The 22,075-nt window shown below is 36.8% G+C and overlaps 1 protein-coding gene across 3 annotated transcripts in view; it reads left to right on the top strand.

The window, feature by feature from the left end:
* The window catches only part of AKAP6 (A-kinase anchoring protein 6), a 271,026-nt gene that overhangs the window by 35,745 nt on the left and 213,206 nt on the right, over positions 1-22,075 (top strand). Inside the window, exons 1-3 of one of the 3 annotated variants that reach the window (XM_035552114.2) lie at positions 11,185-12,410; positions 12,503-12,639; positions 15,044-15,401. In XM_035552114.2, coding sequence (XP_035408007.1) covers positions 15,078-15,401 — 324 coding nt within the window. In that variant the 5' untranslated portion in view covers positions 11,185-12,410; positions 12,503-12,639; positions 15,044-15,077. Of the gene's footprint in view, positions 1-11,184; positions 12,411-12,502; positions 12,640-15,043; positions 15,402-22,075 lie in introns of those variants that run through there. The other 2 variants (XM_035552112.2, XM_050710844.1) reach the window with 2 other exon arrangements.

The following is a 22,075-nucleotide window of genomic DNA, read 5'->3' as shown; positions in this document are numbered from 1 at the left end:
AGTTGCTTCTGAGACTCGTGTTTTTTACATTATTTTGCTTCCATCCTTCCAAGACTGACCCTTTTTTCTGTTACTTACTGGCCACATGCTTACAGACCTTCCCTTTATACAGCAAACAACTGTTGGGAAAGGAATTTTTTCTCACTGCTGGGGTACCGGATGGCAGATTTTATAACTACCTTCTTGTTACACATACTGTTATGGCTTGTATAAAGGGATGTTAAACTAGCTTGTGATATCATTATTTATCTATGTTATAGTATCAAGTGTAGTCCCTGCTAAGATGATAACACTATTACATTATGTGCTCTTCAAAGAAACAGGGAGAGATACAAGTGCACTATCATGGGAAGGCTGAAAATGAACACAAGTAAATTACAGTATCAAGCAAATCTAGGATTTATTTTGCAGTTCTGGTTCTTTCCTGGCACTCCAAAGAAGGAAACATCTAAATTTGCATGTAACAGACTTGTAAAAGGTCTGTGTAAATTTTACTATCATGGATATTTTTTAGTCTTTGTATAAAGCAACATATTACTTGCTTATTTGCTATAATCTTCCTAGTCAGCTCCATTACAAGTGACTGGGATTGTCTAGAATGTCAAGTATGAACACTAAACAACTTGTATAATAAATCCCAGTAATTACCTTTTTAAATTCACTTATAGGTGTTGAGTCACTCCGGATGTACCTGAGAGAACAGAAAATATGAGGTGACATGCTCAAACAAAAAAACCAATATGGTTTTAATTCTCCTCACCTGACAAAATCTTCGAAGTTCAAAAGGCAACAATGAAGCGATGAATCTGGGTGATTCTTTAGCTATAAAAATGCTTTGACACGGCCAAGTACTTAGACACATAAATAGGTATCACATACAAGTCTAGCTGGACAATTTATATAATTAAACACACAATTTGGTATTTCTTCAGAACAGCTTCAGCATAGGCCAAAATTCTCATTAAGCCAGATAAAGTAATTAAAATATTGAAGGGAAAATAACACAAAGAAATCCCTGGTCTAGATGCATGTTAACACTATACAGTATACAGACTTGAAAATGCAAATCTGAATACAGATGTGATCAAAACTATGGGAAAACCCTTTGCATTCAGGTTAGATGATAAAATCATTATGCTAAATGCTGGAATATGATAATTTAAATGGAATAAACTAGTTTTGAAACTTGCAAAGACAAGATGACTTCCTGGAATAAATCAGTCCAGAGAGCAAACTAGATGTAATTTATGACATGTACGCATGAGCATTCGTATTCCCAGTTTGGTTCAAACAGATTGCAAAGCATATTACAGTAAAAAGGAAGAAAAAATCACTGATGTCAAGAAGGGTGGAGTTAAGGTTGGAAGAGCTGAAAGTTATGTTCATAACTTCATGTTACTTCTTAAGCAAGTGGTAAGGGGTAGTCTTCTCCCAGGAAAGAGCCATGGAAACAGTTGCTGTTTAGCAAATGTATGTCTTCCATTTTAATTATTTAACAGGAGCGAAACTGGGTTGCCCTTCATAAATAAGGTGTTCCCGCTTCTCTATTCAAAGTGTGACACTGTTGTGTCATTGCTACTAGAGAGTCAACTCAGGCAGCCTGGAGGGAAGATGGTAAGTACTGTATGCTCAGGGCAGCTGTTAGTTTGCTTTTACTCTTTTCTTCACAGCAAGTTAGTATTTATTACCCATAGTGCTTAAAATTCCCAGTTAAAATTTGGCTCCATTTTGTTACTGTTGGTGCATGCTAGAAAGAGTTTTTTGATCTGAGGACCTTGCTTGTCAAAGTATAGAAAAAGAATGGCATGGAGAGGTGATTTGCTTATTCAACAAACTGCAGAATTGGGAATGGAGTGAAGGTGTCTGACATGGCTTGTTTGTTGTCTGAATGAAGAATGTAGATGAGCAGTGTTGTGAATGACAGCACTAGTGAGAGGGAAAGTACTTTCCATGTTGCAGAAATCCCTACCTGACAAACATTCCTTATCAGAGCACGATTTTTTCCTCCTGAAAATGTTGATCAGGGAGTGAAAGAACAAGCTTGGTGAAGGCAATTATCTTATGACACTGTCCATCATAAATGACTACTCTAAGCTTAAAGAAGCTTTTTTTAAGCTGTCACAGAGTAACAGTTTTCATTCCACAAAGAATCATCTGTAACCCTTTTAAAATCAAATTTTCTCAATGTAATGGACAAACAGATCTATTCATCCATGATGCAGTTTGCCTTTCCAAAATAAATTTGTTTAAATCAGAAGCATCTGTTCCTTTTTAAAATATCATCAAGGGGTGTAGTTACCAATTGGAAGAAGAGTGATGCAGAAAACATCCATGTCATCTTAATTTTATCAGATTTTGGCAACTGCAAAGAAAATTACCTTCCCAACAGACTGTTCATCTCTCCCTCCCTCTTAGCTTTTTCACTGCTTTCAAGATTTTTCTGGAAAAAATAGCATCATTTGTGACAGGTTCTATAAACAGCATTTAATTCCACAGCTGTTGAGAACACAGACATTTCCAGCATTTTCCATCATTTCTGCTGGTAGTTTCTGGCAGCTGGAACATCCATGTTTGTTGTTTTCTATTACTAGACTCCAGAATATTTGAAGTTCATTACAGCCTCTTCTGTATTTACAAGACAGACCATGGATCTTTTTTCCTTTTTTTTCCTCCTCTGTTCTGGAGCCCTGGTGTCTGACCTAGAACAGGTAAACCTCAGGGACCTGTGCCACCAACTGCCCTCAAATTTATTTCAGCTGCTTGTTTGGGCTTCCACTCCTTACCACTGAATAAGTTGGTCATCAGGGTCAGGTGCTGCTCATGCATTTCCCAAACAGCAAGATGAATATCCATGGACAGTGCAGGATAGAAAACTATATACCCAGAACGTAGCTTAAGTAGGCCATAACTTTTTAATGAATCATACATAGGAACTCTCTAGTGATAACTTATTTAGTACAGGTTGTGTCCTTACTGCTACTTTGCTCAAGCAGTTAACCAATGGTTGTTTCTGTTTGCTTCTTCTGTTAGCACTGAAGGATAATAAGGACAAGAACGTACCTCACATCTTGTCCAAATTAAATTAGCCACAATCACTCTACAACTCAGGATTTCAAGATTTTTTTTTCTTCCAGTTCCATGTTCTGTATGAAAGAATGCAGAACGTTGGTTTTCCTGTATGCCTGACCACTTTTCTGAAGGCTTGGCTACTCAATGTGCATGAGTAAATAACACATGCTAAATCTGAGGCCACGTGCCCAGGGGGAGAAACACTTTCTCATGTTTGGCAAAAGAAAGCCATGGTGGTGGTTTTTCCTCCATACACCGATGACGATTACAGAAATCGTAAACCAAGTGGGAGGTTTGCTTTCTCCTCCTTCTTGGAAGTGGCATCCACTGTCAAAGAAAGAGCTTTAAGCAGAACTTTATGAGGTGCTTTGGGTGGAGATTTCTCAGTTGTTCTGGTTTAATTGTACTTTTTATATACTTTCTTTTCTTCAGTACAGTGGCTAGAATATAGGTCTGAGCCTTTCCAAGTGATTATATTAAACGTTCAGGGTACTGTGGAGTCTGTAAAATCATGTTTGCTTTTTTATCTCTTTAGAGTAGCCAAAATTTTGAGTCAAAAAGTCAGTATTCTAATTTATGTTGAAAGAAGCCCTAAATGGTAATATACAATTAAATATTTAAAGCAACACTGACTTTGTTTTTTTTTTTTTTTGAAATGATGTAGTAGGAGTGAATGAATTAAGGCTTATGTTTGTTAATTTTTTTATATAGCCTTGAGAAAACAGTTCTACAGGGTTTTATTTATTTTTGAGGGGGAGTTAAACTTTTTACGTTCCTCTGAAATCATTAGTCTAGTTCAGGAACAAATAAGTATCTTAAAAATATTCCCTTTTGTGAATGTTACAAACCTAAAAAGGGGAAGATCTGGCTTCGGGGGAGGTTTATGGAATTTCAATCCCAATTTCCAGACTAAAAGCTACGTATAACATATAGATACATAATATTTTAAATATAGATTTGCTGTTTGAGGTTAGGAAACATACCAGGAAACATGCTACTTTGTATGAATTCAGTTGGGCTGCTCACATGAGAAAAATTATTACAGTAAATCCACCTGGGATAAATATATATATATATATATATATATATATGTAGTTTGTCTTCATGTACAATGCACACAACTTTCAAATGGCCATAAATTATTTATTTATTTATTTTACTTTTTACCAGTTTTCCATTATAATATTTCTTTGGATGTGTGAAATATTAAACACATTCTTGCGTATGTATAGTTCATAGCTGTGTGTTTACCTAGATTCCTGGAGAAATTCTTCTTGTCTGTATAATTTGCTTTTGTGGTGTAAAAATGTTTGTGAATAAAATGCAGACATAAACTGAAGACATGCAATTGACTTGTAACAGTATGTTCTAAACAATGATGAAAGGGTACTATTTGAAGTATGCACTATTTCATTGTAACAATGTTTTTTAACAAATATTTGGAGATCATACAAGATAAGAATATCTAAAATAAAACTGAAAAATAGCAGTGGGAACAATGTTTCTCCATTCTGCCTTTATATAATAGTCTTCCCCTTTCATGTACTGCACACTTAATTGGTAGTAGGGTGAAGAAGTCTCTGAGTTGGAACTACCTGAATTTATTTATTTATATATATATATATATATATACATATATATATATATATATTTATATATAGAGAGAGACTTGAAATATAATCAAAGAAAAATGCTAGTTCATACCAGTATTTCCTTAGAATGTATAAAGATCCTATCTATGGTTTGTGTAGATGCTTGATCTAAAATTTAAATTGTATATCAAATTGCATGGGCATCCTGTGGACTGCTTTATGGAATCTGTTTATTCATATTAGTGAATTGTTCAGTATTAGAAAAATTAAAATATTAATAAAATGATGGGAGTATTAAGCAGATTTACCAAAGTATGCCATCTATGTGCAAAGCACAAGGAGTCTGCAGCTCATTTGTTCATAAAATGTGTGGATGTCAATGTCTTACCTGCTGGTGGCAGCAGACAGGGTAAGATCCGTCATTCTCCAGCAATTCTTATGAAGCAAATTGTACCTACTTGGGCAATACGATTAATACTGACTCTTGAAAATTAAAATATAAGTCCCTGGTCACATTGCTAGGAGAATCCTCTGTACTTGAAAACGTTCAGAGAAATCTTAGAACTTGTATCTTTTCTATCAGGAGAAAGATAAGAAACCCAAATGAACACAACTGTCTGGACAAAATAAGCATAGCCCATGAGTAGTGCAGCAGCCAACAAAGACAATGCTTTATGAGTTGTTAGGCTCCAAGAATCTGAACCACAAATATCCAAAACCGTTTATTCCTATGTAAAAGTAGTTTTAGTGGCTGGAGACTGCCATCTTTCTTTATGATAAAAGAAAGCATCAGGTGGCTGAGAGTGACTTAAAAGGGTAGAAACATTTGCACCTTATTTTTTAGTATTTGGCTGTGAGAGCTCTTGAAAGTCTGCTTTCTTATTCCTTTCATGTTATTGACTTCTATAAAGCTTGTTTTAGTAAACAATAATCAAAGATCAGAACTGTAATTATCTGTCTCTGGAGATGTGGTCCATAACAGTGCTGATGGGTAGCCTTGGTGTATATTATGTGCTTGTGTACTAATAAAAGTGCGTAAAATGCATGTTTGAGAGAATTTGATACTGAAAAATGTCCTGTCTGCTATCAGTGGTGTTGAAACAGATTTTGAATATAAGAATAAATTTCTCCAATTGCCAATGTTTTTAAAGTTAACAAAAATTCAGGTGCAAAATTAGGTTGGAAAGATGCTTGAACCCTGTTTAGAGATGTCCGTGATACTGTTTACAATGTAGCTTTTTTTCCAAAATTTGTAAGATGCCATGAGATGAGAAAATTGGTGGTGTTTTTGATGGTGAAACTAGAAAGCTCTGTGTACAAAGACAGTATTGATGTATCTGGAGAAAAAGAACTTGTCTCTGTCACTTAGTGTAATCCAGAAATAATAATTCTGCATGGGGATGGGCAAATGCCTTTGTGACGCTAATGAGTCAATTGTAAACGACCTTGTGAAATTACACAATGTGAAGGAAGGGGACAAAGCAACCGTACTTGTTATCTTGGGTAATGGTGTCATCCAACTGATAGCACAGCACAACTAGATTTCTATTTTTAGGTGACCAGTAAGTTAACATCAAAGGTCAGGATTTTATCCAAGTAGTGATGGAGAGAGAAAGAGTTTGCAAAATAGTTACCCAAGCCATGGTTCCTTCCTGGAGTACAGGAAGTCTATTACTTTCACGTGTATGAAAAATTAATCCCCAAATGAAGAAAATGTTTTACAGTGCCCTATTACTGTAATAACTGAATGCCTGAAATAACTGAATGTGTGCATTTTATGATGTATTATTGATATTAGGTAGTACCAGGGACCAAAATAAGGGAGCAGAACCTTCTAGAACAGAACCCTCAGTATGACTCAGTACAGAAAAGCAGTCTGTGCTCCAGAGAGCTTAGTTGTCTTCTGTGAAGCCCCATATTGAAACAAAAGGAATGCCTGTGGTGTTCTTCAAGTTATGGTGTGTAAATATTATATTTAAAAGCTAGATTATCTATAGTTAAACTTTGCACGATGGCAAGAACTTTCAGGGTCAGTTGGCCACAGTCTTGAGTCTCATAAAATACAGAATAATGATTTTCAAAATGGATCAGGCTTTCTGTTCTCAGCAGCTGCATCGTACCTCTCCCCCAAAAGGAGCAGTTGCTTCAAAAATCTTTATTATAAGAAAATCAAACCTTAGTGTAGCCAAGCCAGTTGCATGAGAAGAAAAGAAATGATGCAGCTTGAAAATGGGCTACAGTAAGGTTGTCCAGTTCTACTGGTCTGACCTCTTCTGAGGTCATGTTGCTTGATACAAGAAATGAATTGCTTATAATCATCTTCCATGATAAAAGGAATACACTTGTTTTACCTCTGGATAATTTTCTGTGAAATAATATTAAGATTTCTCTTAAGTGATTAGCATGTATTTATTATTAAACTGGAGTATGAGATTGAAGTGAAAGACGTTATTTTTATTTAACCTAACTTTGAACTAAGACTTGCATCAGTGCCTTCATTGTGCTGTCACAGAAGACATCATGAAAGTACTGGCTTTGAGGAAAGACCTGGAAAAGAGCAGGATTGGCTTAGTGAAATTTGCTTGCATCAAGATACTGCGTTTTTTAACTGCCAGTAATTGTAGGGAAAAAACAAACAAAAAACGGAGAAACCACAACATTTTTTTTGTTGTTGTTTTGGGGGAGAAAAGGAAGAAACACTAAGTATCTAAAATAAAGAGAAGAATGTAGGTCTTTCTAAACCAGCAGAAAAAGTAGGTGAATCCAAAGAGCAATTAATGACAGCAAATTTGAGAGCCTTGCCTATGTATGGAGCTTGATACTTCAGAGAAGGAGGTGCCTCTCAGCATTGGTTAAGCAGCTTATGGGCATCTAACAGAGGTCTAGCTCAGGGTCAGTGCTGGAAAAACTGACTTTGCATGAGACACCCTAATGCTCCTGGTTCCTAGGATTTCTGGTGGCACTGCATGAATGTAGGTATACTGTTTATGAACTATTGCTGTTTTATTCACTGGATTGAAATAAGTAAGCCTTGCTGTAAGCAAACGCGCTGGAGAGTGAAGACATATGGTCTGGTTCTAGTTTCACTGTGGAAACAGTAGCATTATATAGGCTTTTCCATTTATTTCCATCCCGGTTCTCAATTATCCCATGCAACAGAGCGCTCACTATAGCAATTTGGTGAACATTGTTTAGTTAAATTTAAGTATGCTATTTTAAAGAGACATATATTACCCCCTTTTCAAATGCAGGAAAAGGGAACCAGAAAAGGTATTACTTAATGTAACACAGCGTATCTCGGTAAAACTGGAAGTGATCAAACTGTTGCTCCAACATCTATACATTCTTACATCAAAGGTCATGGTTACAAGGAGTATGAACAGAGGATGATGAAACTGTTTTCCGATGTCCTTGTAGGATGTTTGTCTCTCTTAGGTCTTTGGCAATAATGCTGATGGGAACAATTGAAGAAGTTGCTATAAAATGTAGGGTCTGTGTGTGTCTGTGTGTGACTTAATTTTAATTTTAAATTTCTCCCTCAATATAGGTTAAAATATAAGGAGGTACTTGTTAACAAACCTCTGTGCATACTAAACACCATTTCAAATCCAGATTAGTATTTAGCCAAACCTAATCTGGATTTCGCTGTCTTACAAATTAGAAGACCTTTTGTATTATCTCTCCAGAGGAAAAATTTGGAACCGGGGACCACATGAGTATTTTGCACCCTTCATTACCTGACTTGTATTATGTCACTGCTGAAAGGAAAAATTAAGTTATGACTGCAAATGTTTTGCTTATTTCTGGCCACTAGCATGACAAGCAAGTGTGGTTTGTCCAGGGAGGTAAACAAAAACCAGCCACTCACATGTATTGAAGAACTGGCATATGAAACTTGCCTGTTCTATGCACTACTGATGTTCTGGAGTGAAAATCAGGACAACAGATGCCTTCAGGTGGTTGGGTGCAGTTAGCTAATAAAGGCTGCTGAAGTAATGATGAATTAATATGAAGCAGCTAATTTGTCTTTGTCCATTTTAATGTTAATCTCTTCCCACCACATCACCCAGTCACTGTTTCTTACTGTAGGGCAAACCTGTGCTGAATCAGAAACGGACAGGAAACACTACTACTCATCCCAATATGTTTAATTTTCTGAGTACATCATTATATCTGAATAAATCTGGCACTAAACAACTTTTTTCAGTGTCTATATGTGTTGTAGTGTAGATTTTTTTTTCTGATGCACCTCGTAACAGTTGTGTAATGGGATTATTTTAACCTAGTCTTCTTGCTTCTTCATAAGTGAGGACCTAAAATGATATGAGTCTGGAGAGTGTAAATTTAATGCACTGTTTCAAGCAAGACTTTGCTCTACATTACAGTATTTATGTTTTCACATAAGCATGTATGGGATATTTCCTTTAGTTTAAAAGGAGCCAAGTATTCTTTCTCTCCATGGTGCTGTATGCAATTAGGATTGTTTTTTCTCATGCACATTACATCATATCTACCTTAAGTGAGTTTCATCTGCTTTCTTATTGCTTGATTGGAAGCTGTCTTGGAAGTTCATGCATTTACTCAGAGTATAAATGTTCAGAGAATTTCATACCTTCTTCGGACTTGCAAGTTTTACATTTTCCTTCACCTTGCATTAAAAAGAAAAACAGCAGTTACCAAAGAGCGTGCTGGGTCATTGCAGTGTCTTAGTTCCTGGTTTATAGATGTAATCAAGAACTTAAACATCCATGGTGGCATTTCTGCAGATAATTCTTTGTGGTCTGGCTTTGCTACCCTTGAAGCCTTTGGGATGGGCTGTTTAATGAAATTCAAGTCAGTCACATTTTAAATTTTAATCATGTTTTCCATTATTGTTCAGGCTTAATATTGGCTTTACTATACAAGTCTCTGGTCTGTATCCTGCATGAGTTGAATCGTCATCATCTTCCTTTTCAGATACACTCTCTAAGAGTCAACACACATCACATAGGAGGCCCAGCAATGCAAAATGAAAAGTTTTGTGCTTCCTGTCCAATTTTTTCTGATATTTGGATGTAATAGTAGGATAATGGTAAAAGAAGAGTTTCAGAAATGTGTTCACAGAGACTGACATAAAGAGAAAAATATAAACTGGCCCTCTTAGAATTCAGTTCTTTGAAAGCTTTGTGAAATTGTTGCATTTCTTAAATAGTGTATGAAATCAGCAATGGAATCAGTGTAGCATGGATAATGTTAATGTGAGATTAAATTGAAGTTGCTCTATATATAGTTATTGACATAATGTATTTCAGTTTTTTTTTCTTATACCCGTAGTTTATCTGCAGAAGATACAGTAGATAACATCTTTCTGGTAAAAATGTAATGAGCCTTACCACTTGCCAAGGAATTCCTGATACTATTGAAATGGAAAAGAAATGGAAATAAAAGTTGGCTGTGTATCTGTTTAACTCAACATCAATGAACTCATGATGCTAAAATTATATTTCATTATATTTCAGTCAGCAAACAGACATTATTATTTAATGATGGAATTGTTCTTTTTTTTTCTTCTTTCTTTGACACTTTGTAGAATGAAATGAATTTTTTACTTGACAGACAGGTGGCTGTATAATGCTTATGGCTGATTTTTACAATAAGTGACAGTAAGAAAAAATCAGAGCTCATTAACATTCACTCGACCCAGTGTCTGCACCACTGATCAATGCTTGGACTACTGTATGGCATAAAATGCTTAATGAATCTTTGTTTGACAGGAACCAACTGCTGCTGCAGGAAAACATGGATGATCTGGTAGCTGGCAGAGTGAATATGCACCACACTTTATAAACAAGGAAAATATGAATAACTGGGAAGCAAAATGAGTGAGAGAAGTCTTTCAAGGATTGTGATGATTGATTAACTGTATTATGGTTGACACACATGCTCAGTGTTTTGCATAACAGTGTTAGCATCTGATTGAGCAGAAAACCAGGGGGAAGTGAGATTGCCTATGTGATTAGTGGAAGGTAATCAGCCATCTGTTAGGCATAATGCATTTTACTAAAGATGAAGATAGAAAGCATATGTGTGCATGTGCTCGTACAGGATTTCTCACCTTTTATACAAGTATCCATGAAAATGGATAGAACTGTATATACAGAACTAAAAAAAACTCTGAATTCATCTGTGTAATTTTTTTCTACCACCAGAAAGAAAGAGTACAAGCTCGTAGCTGTTGTGTAGTTTCTGAATGTTGTGCCCTTTCAGTGAACTAAAGCAGTAGCTTCAGAAGTGACAGAAACAAATAATTCGAGCTTTTTTTTTTTTAATAATGGCAGCAAAAATCTCTTATGCTCTGATTGTGATGGCAAAAATACGGCTAGACTCTGAAAATATTGAGACCCACTTTTATTGATCAGGGCATTTGAAAATGCATTTTCAGCTGTTCATGTGCAAGTTTAAAGCCATCTTGTTTATACAACTATTCTAGGTACAGAAAGGATTTGGTTTACAGGAAAGCTAGACTCTGATTTTTCATTGTTTGCCCACTCAGAACTGTTATCGATGCTAACAGGATTTGGTGATGTAGCAAACAAGACGGAACTTAACTATCTTTATAAAGCACTTTACCATTGATATTAGTCCTGGTTAGATGGAAATGTATAGCTTCTTAACTTTTTTTTTTCCAAAAATAATTTTTGCATAGGAACATATTAAAACTGAATACACTTCTAGAGTTGCTCTTCATAAGTGTTTTAGCACCTAAGATAATTGTTTACAGTTCAATTTCTGTGCATCTCACAAAATCTGGAAAAACAAAATACTCCAGGAATATAACAAACTCTAAGCTGAGCATTTAAAGTCAGTTACTTAAAACGTCAGACAGTGCAATATATGACCCCAAAGCATTGTTTGGCTTAATCATCCATTCATATACATTTTTTAGCAGATGTTCAATCCACTAGATGTCTGTGACAGCTTGATATACGCACTATTGTTCTTAAATGCACTTTTTCAAATCTCACAATTGTTTTTGCTGAAATTTGATATATTTTAGTTATGGTGATTTATTTAAATAGTGGAAATGTTAAAGCAGGACGTCTACATCCCATCTTGCTGGTTTTGGCTTTCAGGCTTCGATATAAATTAATATCCTAAATGCTGGAGGGGAACGGATATATAGCCAGAGGTCAACGGATGTGAGTGTCTGTGTGAGAACGGTGCGGAGAGCAGAGCAGGTAGTGACCTCCAGGAGCTTAACACACCCCTGTGAATGCAGTCCCCTGCAAGGCTGCCGACCTGCTTAGAAGCGTGGCAGCCAAGCCTGTACGCGCGGTCAGCGATCCGAAGAGCAGAACCCCTTGAATTTTGCACCGTTGCCTCTGTTGGCTCCTTCCTTCCGTCCCCGTGGCCTGGGGTTGCCCGGCGCATGTGGGCACGGTGCCGTCCCCCAGTGCCTGCAGAGGGGCCGGGGCCAGGGCTGGGGCTGGTCGGGAGGAGCTCGCTGGTCCCCCGCTGGCTCCAGGAGCCCTCTGGGGCACCACCATGTTCGTGCCCGGTTTCTCGGAGGGAGTGAGAGAAGCTTTCGGTTTGCCTTTCTCGCAGCGGTGTGGCGTGGCGTGACGATGCCTTTTTATTCTGCCAAGAAACGCTATAATGAATCTGCCTACTAGCGTTCAGATTCGGTCAGGTCTCGCTGCAACAGTTTCTCCTTTCAAGCATGCGTAGGCTTTTTAAAATTGTCCCAGACCTTGCTAATTAGTATTCACAGTAAGTTTTATTACTTCTGTAAGCTTTTTTTTTTTTTAAATGTGCAAAGAGTGCTCTATTTTAAAAATTTCTCCTCCTTTTCTTACTTGAAGTGCTGCAACTTGCTGTGATCTGGCAGAAAGAAAAGATTCAAAGGACTTGACTTTAAGAGCAACTAGGATTAAGGAGTTATTAGCTGTAATGCTGGAGAGCCAGTATACAGAGTCAAGCACATCGTAACAAAAAACAGGTCAGCAGGTTCCAGATGGTTGCTAATTGCGAGCTCAGCATATCAAAGCTAGGGCTATGCTCTGCATGCAGCATGGACTAGCTTTTGTTTGCTTCTGCAGGAGCATGTTTTAATTTCTGTTTGCTAATTGCTGTAATGTCCTTACTAGAGCTGAGTCATGTTGAAAAACTCTCACAGAGCACCATTTTTTTTTTTTTGTGGACAAACTACAAAGCAAGTGCTGCACTTCCTGCGTTTCTGCATCATTTAGCAATTCAGGACCAACTATTTTGTTGGTGGGCATGTTTAATTTGTTGATGGTAAACATGCAGAAATAAAGACCACATGCGCTTGACCAAAATGTCATTTTTTATGGGGAGGAAATAATGTGAAGAATATGCTTAGAATAATGATATTTTTGGCTGTTGGAACAGTTGATTTACATGCTATAAAACTGGGCTGTGAGCAGTGGTATCTGAAAGAAAATGTTTTCAATTTGATTTATTTGTCTAGCAATATATTTCGAGAATGTATGGCAACAGTGTTCAAGTTGAAAAACAGGTGGCGGAAAGAGATGAATGTGAGAAATGCTCAGTATCCTGAAATGTTAATTACACAGAGTCTTGCTGCAGAGCTTTTTATTTGACACCATCTAATTCTAAAGTGTTTTAAAAAATGAGCTAGAAGAGTTGGAAATTGTGCAGCAGGCACTGAGAGCAATTGGAATCTTTCATTGCCTTCCTTTGATTGCACTGACAGAAATTTTTGTTCTGACGTGCCAAATTAATATTTAACACCTTGATAGCAGTTCCAAATGTTGTTTTGAGCGGGTGATAGATGTGCAAAAGATAATTTACTAAGTAGTAGCAGGATAGGAAATAAAATCAAATGAACAGTAAATGTCTCTCTCTCTTTTTTTTTTCTTCTTCTGTCTTGTCATTCCTGGCTATGAGAAGTAGAATGATGTTTGGATGCTTCATTGGTACTCACTGCCTGCAAGAATAGTCTTTGGATACTGAGAGTCTATCTGAAATGTGGTAGTTACATTTGGTAGTTACAGTGTAGTAGATTTAGTAGTGAAAGGCACTGGTCTCTTTTCTGCTGTCTTACTGCTGTTATGCCAAAAACTAAACTGCAGTCTTTATGGGGGAGGGGTGGGGGGTAAAACTGTAAAAACTTGGAATGATGCCCAAAGTAATATCTGCATAACTGCGTTCTTTTGTTTTGCAGTATTAGCATGATGGAAAGGAAATGAAATCAAAAGGTTGTTAAAATATGGAAGTATTTCTGGTGTGTACTGGCTAAAACAAAGAAAAGTGACTTTAAAAGGATCTGTTCTTCTTAATCCTCTTGAAGTTGACTTACTAAATACAGGTTAGGGTTGCAAAGCATTGCAGAAGCAAGTAAATGCTGGTTTATGGTTTAGTGAAGTATATCAATGGCAGGCATGTATCAAATTTGAATCGCTCCAAAATTAGCAAAAATTATACCTTGTACTAAATGAAAGTTTTCATAATGCTTTAGGTACTTAGTTCCAAACCTGGCTTCATGATATTGAGCTTTTTTTTTTTTTTTCTTGGACATAGGTTTTACTGTGGCCTTCTGTGCTATATGTAGGTAGACCATACAGAGAAAGAGGAATAAAGGAAAATGTTTCCTTATTTACTTTTTCCAGTGAATATCGTAAGTGTATGTTGAATACACAGATTTAGGGCTTAAATAAAGCCACTCCTATGAAAAGACATCTTAATTTTAGGTATTTTGACACAATGGAATTCTTATCTATAAAGTTTTGATAGAGAGTTGTTTATTGCAACAGTTGTTAATCTAACAGAACTACAAGGACTTAAATTTCAGAACTAAAATATGCCTACAACAGATAAACCAAGTGTGTCCAATAGTTGCCTCAAATTTGCCTTAAAAATGTTTGTTGTACATGACCAATAGTTGAGTAGGCAGTTGGGAAAAGACTTCCATAAACTTGAGATATTTTGTCTTTGGTTATAAATTTCAGTCCAAGAAATATGTTCTAATAAATGCTAGTTTACAAATATGAGACTTTTATTAACTTGTGGTGTTCAGTAAAATTCTGCTAGCTTTGTCAATGTTCATCTTATTTACTTACGTTGCAGTTGTAGAAAATCAGCACACTTTTCATTAATGAAAGTTGTAATTTCCAAGGTGATTGTCTGCAGCAGTAAGAGAAACAAAATACTGTTATTCTTTTTAAAGAAGTTGTTTGCTCAGATTGTGAAAGATAACTTGAAAAATCTATTTATTCCTAAAGTTCCAATATGGTGAAGACAGGGTGAAGAACTTATGAAGTATGATAACTCTCACATGTTGCCATTTACTCCTTGTCTTGTGAATATTTTCAGGGCAAATACGGTCTCATAACAGCACTCTTTTATTTTTATCTTTGCAGCTATGTTGGAAAGAATTACGGTTTAGATCTTCCCATGTTAGCCATGGATGTAGCACTGTCTCCAATGAGAACACAAGACCTGGATCCCATGCCATCTGACGCATCTCCCATGCTTATAAACATGACTCCTACAGTGGACAGAGAGGGGGAAGAGGATGTCATGAAGGAGCTTGATTCTGGCCAGCAGTATGACAAGCCGCCTCCTCTACACACTGGTGCAGATTGGAAGATTGTTCTCCATTTGCCAGAAATTGAGACATGGCTTCGGATGACATCTGAAAGAGTCAGGGATCTGACTTATTCTGTCCAGCAGGACTCAGATAGCAAACATGTGGATGTGCATCTAGTACAGCTAAAGGTAGGTTGAATTTTTTATTGCAGACTTTTATGTGAAGGTGGTCACTGTATTTTTGCTATTGGCAAAGTAAACAATAAGCCTTTTTGTGATTGCTATAGCACGTCTGACAGACTGTGCTAAAAAGTAAATAAATTAATTTCAGGAGGATAATAGAAACTGTATCATTCTCAGATTTTTTTTCAAAGTAATTATCACTTAATTCAACAGTCGTAACCATGTAAGTTAACACGTTCAAACTCTGAGAACAGCTAATGCAGCACTAAAGGTTATCTGACTGGAAATTTTGAAAATGCCCAGAAACATTCCCATTGATTTTAATGGGCTTCAATCCCTAAAACGCCCAAATCTGTGTCCCAATAAACATGGCTGCTCATTTGAAAACTAAATGTAGTTTCAAGGACAGTAGGATAGGGTCTAACACCTGGCTTCTCAGTCATGTAAAGGTTACATTCACGATTGAACTCAGGTGGGACTACATACAGAGTGGTAAACGTGTAGATTTTTTTCATTTCTGAGTCTTGAAGAAATATGAAGCGATAAGATCTGAATAGTCACAGTCAATAAATCAATTTTTTTTTTTTCCAACAAGAAAACCCATTAGCAAGACTGGACTTTGTCAAAAAATAAAATAAAATGGAAAAAAAAATGTTTTGTGTAAAGCAAAAGAGCAACAATCTTCCTTCCACCAATTCAACAACTGAAATCAAGTCTGTTTAAGTAATTATTACTGTCTGGGTTGCAAATTTAAAATTCAATGCTGAATCTGTAGACATTTTATAGAAATTCAAGGTGAAATTCAATCAAATATTCTCCAGGACTGTTTGCGCATGTTTGTTTGCAAGGCTTGGTTTGCTGCAGTACATTAAGCATGCTTTTGAAGGCAGCAAACAACCTCCAAAAATAGCAAGCAAATATTATCTCTTCAGACCGAGCTGTCTTCAGAGTCCTGCATTCTGAGGCCTGTTTATGCGAACATAGTTTTCCTTCATACTCAGCGCAATGGTATTTTATTTATGTTTATTTTAGGACGGGGGCTTTAGGATATCTTAAAATACAACTCTGTGTATGAGTGCTCACCACAGAGCAATTGTACTGTAATCGGTCATAACTAAAGGTTGTTATGATCCTGCCATTTTTCTGAAAAATTTGGGGTAGACTTTGCTAGCCATTGAACCTATGCTAGCCTATGCCCCCAACATGCAGTAGCCTCTTAGAGGATGTGCTTTTTACATAATGCGAGCAGACATAAAAGATCTTGCTGGACACTGCCACGCTGATCTGGGATCGCTTGTGGCCAAATCAGTGCAGAGCTGAGCTGAAACTGAAAAGCGGGAGAGCTTGTGGATGGCATTTGCACACAGCTTTGGGCCAGCTCGGGGCACAAGCAGGACTGAGCTATGCCTGCTGGCAAAATGGGAATGCCCTGTACATACAATTCATCATCAGACATTCAGTAAAATGTTTTATTTCCAAACGGAGGTCTGTGAAATGAAGAGTGTTCCTCATAGTTTTCTCCTTTTTAGAGTTTGTGAAGTAGCAAGAGTCAATGGTAGTTCAAAAAATACTTTTTTTTTTTTTTTAACCTGTGTAAGCAATTACTGTAGCACCTAGGGATTGTTTGGGGCTAGGAAGATATCTGGTTAATGCAACCGTGAAAAAGGACAATGTGAAAGTACCTCAATTATGTGCAGTTACGTGGGATGTCAGCTGGGGTAGGGGGCTGGCACTGAGGCTGTCAAATAACCTGCGTACAGACCCTGGACTCGCAGGGAAGTGCTTTTCTTCTGCATATCTATATGTGCATGTATCTTTGTGCGTGCAAGATAATGATTGCATTTTAAGACATTTTTAAAATATTTGATATATTTTGTAATTATTCAAAGAGTAATGCAAGAAATAGTTTTTTAAAAAGTCATCTGAACTAGTAGTAAAAAGCTCAAAAAAATCTTAAAGACGTTAGGAATACAGAACTTGTGTAAGCTGCTTGCCTGTGTAAAGGCAAGAAAGAAGTACGACTTCAAAAAAAACAAATGCTGTGGATTTGCTTTTATTTGGACTTCAGATATATTTCAAATCATTTGTCGTCTTTGTATCCTCTTACATTATAACGCATAATGAACAGATATTGCTATTAAACATTAGTATAAAAATCCTTTAGCTAAAGCTCTAGAAATAGTCTCAAGAGTATACGATAAATGGAACTACGATAATCTGTTCTTTGTTGGCAACAACTGACATGTTTGGAAGAGTAAAGAGTGGTCAACATGAGTACAGTTATCTCATTGCATCCAAGGATAACTGACAGCTATAACTGTAAATGCATCGTGAAAAGAAAGCTATCTTCTCTAGGCTATTTCGTTGCCCTAGAAATCAGAACCAGAGAAACAAAATACTTCACATAACTGATTTTAAAATTAATTGTTTTCCATAATTCATATTTTCAGTAAATGGAATTAAAGGAATTATGCAAACATTATATGAAATTAATATGTTTACAATATAATGTTATTAAATTTAACAGCAATATAAGATTCCTTTTATATGGTAGGATTATGGCCAGCATGATGCACATTAGCTTTATCAGTACTTCACATTGTAACCTGTGAAGTACTAACATCACACACACACATACATATACATATACAGGTGGAAACATCAGTATAAATATACATGTAAGTCTTTTTTAGTATCGCTAGTAAACAAGTGCCTCTCTTACAGGCCTGGCGAAGGGTCGTTCTTAATTTGTGATCCTACCCCAGGGCAGGTTAGATCCAGCCTTCCTAAGTTTTACACTGTGTGGTTACAGGAGCCAGTCTCATCTTATTCTGTGGTCACTTTTAGTATCTGAAGTGAAAAGCTATTTTTTTTTTTTGCCTTTTTTTTTTCTGTAGTCTCTCATTTTATACTTACTGAAATACATAAATCCCTAGGTGTTTTTTTTTTTGTCTAGCTTAACCTCCAGGCCTTGCTTTAAAAACATAACATTTAAAATGTTTTGTCCTTTTAGGAGGTTTTACAGAACATTCATAAACATTGCTATGTTCCCTCTAGATTTCTAGATTTTTTAAAATATATTTTCTATTTGCGCTTTATGGCTGGGGACGGTCTTATCATTTTGTGCTTGCGCAGCACCCAGAATACTGAGTTCTTGATCGGTGGCTTCAGTTGAAAGAATGGTGTTCAAGGGGCATTTGGAACATCCTTAGTAATGTGCTTTAACTTTTGTGCTTAGGAAGTTCGACTCAGTCTTTGTAGGTCCCTTCTAACCATACTTTTCTAATACCGAAAGAAATACATCTCATACAGGTCCTCTTTTTTTGTATGCTATAATAATTCTCACTTCTCCCTGAGGGATTCCTTCCAACTGATCTGGGTCCTTCTGGAAATGATGTGCCCAGGCTTGGACACAGGGCTTAGTGTGAGGCTTCGCTACTGCTGAGTAGACTGGAAAAAGTATTTCACACGTCTTTCAGATGATGTGTCCCAATTTAGTATTTACTTCTTTCACAGCAGCAGGAGATGGTTGATTCATGTTCAGCTTGTGATTCATCGTAACTCCCAAACTCCTTTGCTGCACTAAGGCTTTTTCATCTCTTATCTATTTTATCTGTACTGTTTTACTTGTAGAACTTTGCCTTCGTATGGCTATTTTTTTTCTTTTTTTCCTTTTTTCTTTTTTTCCCTTTTTAATCTCCCCACACCATTTCTCTTGTGTCTGTGACTTTTTCAGTTCCAAACCTTCTGGTGTGTTCCAGTAGCATCTCCTTCCAGCACACACATTGCTGTCATCTGCAGATTGAATGAGCCTTCTCTTTACTCTTTGGTCCAAATCAAAGACAGAAACAAATGATATAGACTCAGGGTAGAAGTCTGTAATATAACAGCTTCTGAATATCTTTTTTTTTTTTTTTTCACTGTAATGTGGCAGCAAGACAATTTTTTTCATTGTTTGTTTTCCTCAGCCAGCAGAGGTGCAATTGCATTTTCATGCTGTTTTCTATTTGTTTCAGGTGCTTAAAGTTGATTTCCTCCCTCTGGCTGTCAATTGGCTTGTGGTGATGATGGGCTGGCTTGACGATCGAGCCCATAGGAACCTCATGTTATTCCTTGGAAAAATTGCTCAGCAAACAGATAATCTTTCTTTTGTGAAGGCTTGCTCTGGGTTCCTGGTGCAGATCAGTCTGTGCTTGTGCTCTTTTTGTAATCAGGAGCTCTGTTTTCTGTGGCTTGTTTGGGTGTTTGCTGCTAGTCTCTTGTCTTGCTGTATGACATAGAACTTATTAGCCATCACCAATCCTTTGAAAATACTTGCTTCTCTCCCTTTTGCAATGCCCTCTCTCAGAACTAGCCGAGCAGCAGGAGTGGGAGGCTTGTCTTATGTCATCCCTTGGGAAATTTCCTGGAAAGCTCAGCTTCACATGAGTGCTTCACTACACTAGATGCATGAATCATAACTCTCTGGGGTCTGGAATGCCTTATATTAGCCATTTATCTGGTCATCAGTCTTAACTCAAGCTGTGCTAGGATGCATTTACATCTCTCTAACACATTCATTGAAGCTCTTAACAATTGAAAATATTTGTAAAATAGATGGAAAAAACCCTTGTTTTTACTACAAGCTAATCTAAAAGTGCCCACTCTCTGCCCTTGTATTGTGTTAACCTGCTGAGATGCTTTCATGATCCATGTGGCTTTTTTATTCTGAATGTTTGCTTTTACAGTAAATTCCTTCTTGGAATCCTCCTGAGGCCTGACTTGGATCTGTCTCATTCTTCTGTTTTACTGTATATTCCTTAACCCTCTCAGGGGAGGGTTCTAGCATTTCATCTCACTGATTATTGCTTTTTATCTGTGGCTTTGGAAAACCTCTCATTTTGCATGAAAAGTCATTTTGGTTGATTAAAATTCTGTATTTCAGATATCAAATAGCTTTTTATTGTGGAGTAGAGTACTCCACCGCCACTTTGCGACTTACAAGTCTGAACCACATACCTTCTGTTGACATATAAGCAGGCATAGTATAACATTTTCTGCTGATTATGTCTTTAGATATTTGCAGGACATGGCTCTTTTCTCTCTTTCTGAGTAGAAAGACTTCAGTCATCTTTCTCCGAGATACCTGGGCCATCCTCAAACGTCTTGACTGGATCTTCTGACTTTCCTCTTGACTCTTCACAATGTGATTTTCATGAACCTTGAATGGAAATCAAACAGCACGTAGCCATTTTCATTTTGCCACCTCTATTTCCACCTTTACAGAGACAATTTTTAGTTGCCTTTCTCTTCATACTTAAACCCTGGATAAAAGTACAAGGAATTACCAAAGCAAGGTATTAAAGGGTATTAGTTTCTAATATATCTGCAGTTAGTAATTCCTTTTTTTTCATTTCATTACAAACATTTTGCAAAAATGTGAAAACCAGGGTACTGTAGGTCTTTCTCTCTCATTCCCTCCACTTAAATTCAGGAGGCTTTTATTGTCTACACGATATTAAGTATTGCTGCTTTTATTGAATAAATACTGAAAGCTGGACCAAATTACTTTTCTAAGTCTGAGTTTGATGATTCTCAGCAGCTGCATTATTCTGAGGCTTATGACAGCATACCGTGCCGCTGCAGCTATACGGTCTTTGGCTGTGCCAAACCACCTTTAACCAAGGGTGCTATGTCTCTGTCTCTGTACTGTACAGACACCTCTGCACGTTGTAAGCAAACTTGGAGAGGCAGTAAGCCTCTTCATGTTACCATAACTGACACTTTGCAAATGGTCACAGAAAATGTTAGTGACAATCTTTACAGAAGGCTGTGTATATGAAGCTCCTAATGGAAATGCTGTGTGGAATGTTTTATCTTGATGGACAGAAGTTTGCCACAAGAGAGAAATGAAAATAAAACCTTAATTGCAGAGGCTGACGGCAACTAAGTTCAGCTGTTTTGCTTGTAAGCAAGATACAACTGTGGTACTTCAAGTGAATTTTGGTATGCAAATTTATGAGAGTAGTTATTCAAAAGAAGATGACAGAAAATAATAACTCGTCACTGCATAGATTGATTCTTGAGATTTCTGGGTGTGTTCAACAGCTACGGTTTAAGAAACAGATTTCTCTGACAGACTTTTATACCTTCCATGTGTGGATGTTAGTATTAATGCCTGCAGAAGTAAACATTTGGCTATAAAGTATGACTTGTTGCTCAGCAGAGGCTATTGTATTTAGATCTGAGGAGCAACAAGTTGTTGCTCATAAATGTGTGGCGGTGCTATTTGTGGACTCTCAGGTCTAGAAAATAGGGTGAAAGCAAGTGGTATGGTAATTCATTGATTTTGGCATCATTAACAATTTTGTAAAGGTGCCACCTTAAGTTGCATATGATATAAAATTAGGTAAAGTTCATTGAAATGAAATTCAGATAACAAAAATAAACATTCAGGGCTCCTCTTTGCAATATGATAACTGTTTCTGATGTGATTTTGCTTTTAAGAACTATTTTAGTCTACAGCTAGTGAGGATTTAATCATCAAAAACTCCTAAGGTGTGAAAGTGGTCCAGACCTGTAGAGAAAATGTAACTTCTTCATTTATTCTGAACTAGTTAACAACTCCTAAATGTGTGAGACTGTATCTCAAAAGGAATCTTTTCAACTAATGACACTTGATAAATCTCAGTCACTGTAAT

The sequence above is a fragment of the Cygnus atratus genome, chromosome 5 (genome assembly GCF_013377495.2).
Source record: "Cygnus atratus isolate AKBS03 ecotype Queensland, Australia chromosome 5, CAtr_DNAZoo_HiC_assembly, whole genome shotgun sequence".
NCBI classification, from domain to species: domain Eukaryota; kingdom Metazoa; phylum Chordata; class Aves; order Anseriformes; family Anatidae; genus Cygnus; species Cygnus atratus.
The sequence above is the reverse complement of the archived record's forward strand: the minus strand, read 5'-3'. Positions and strand labels throughout refer to the sequence as shown.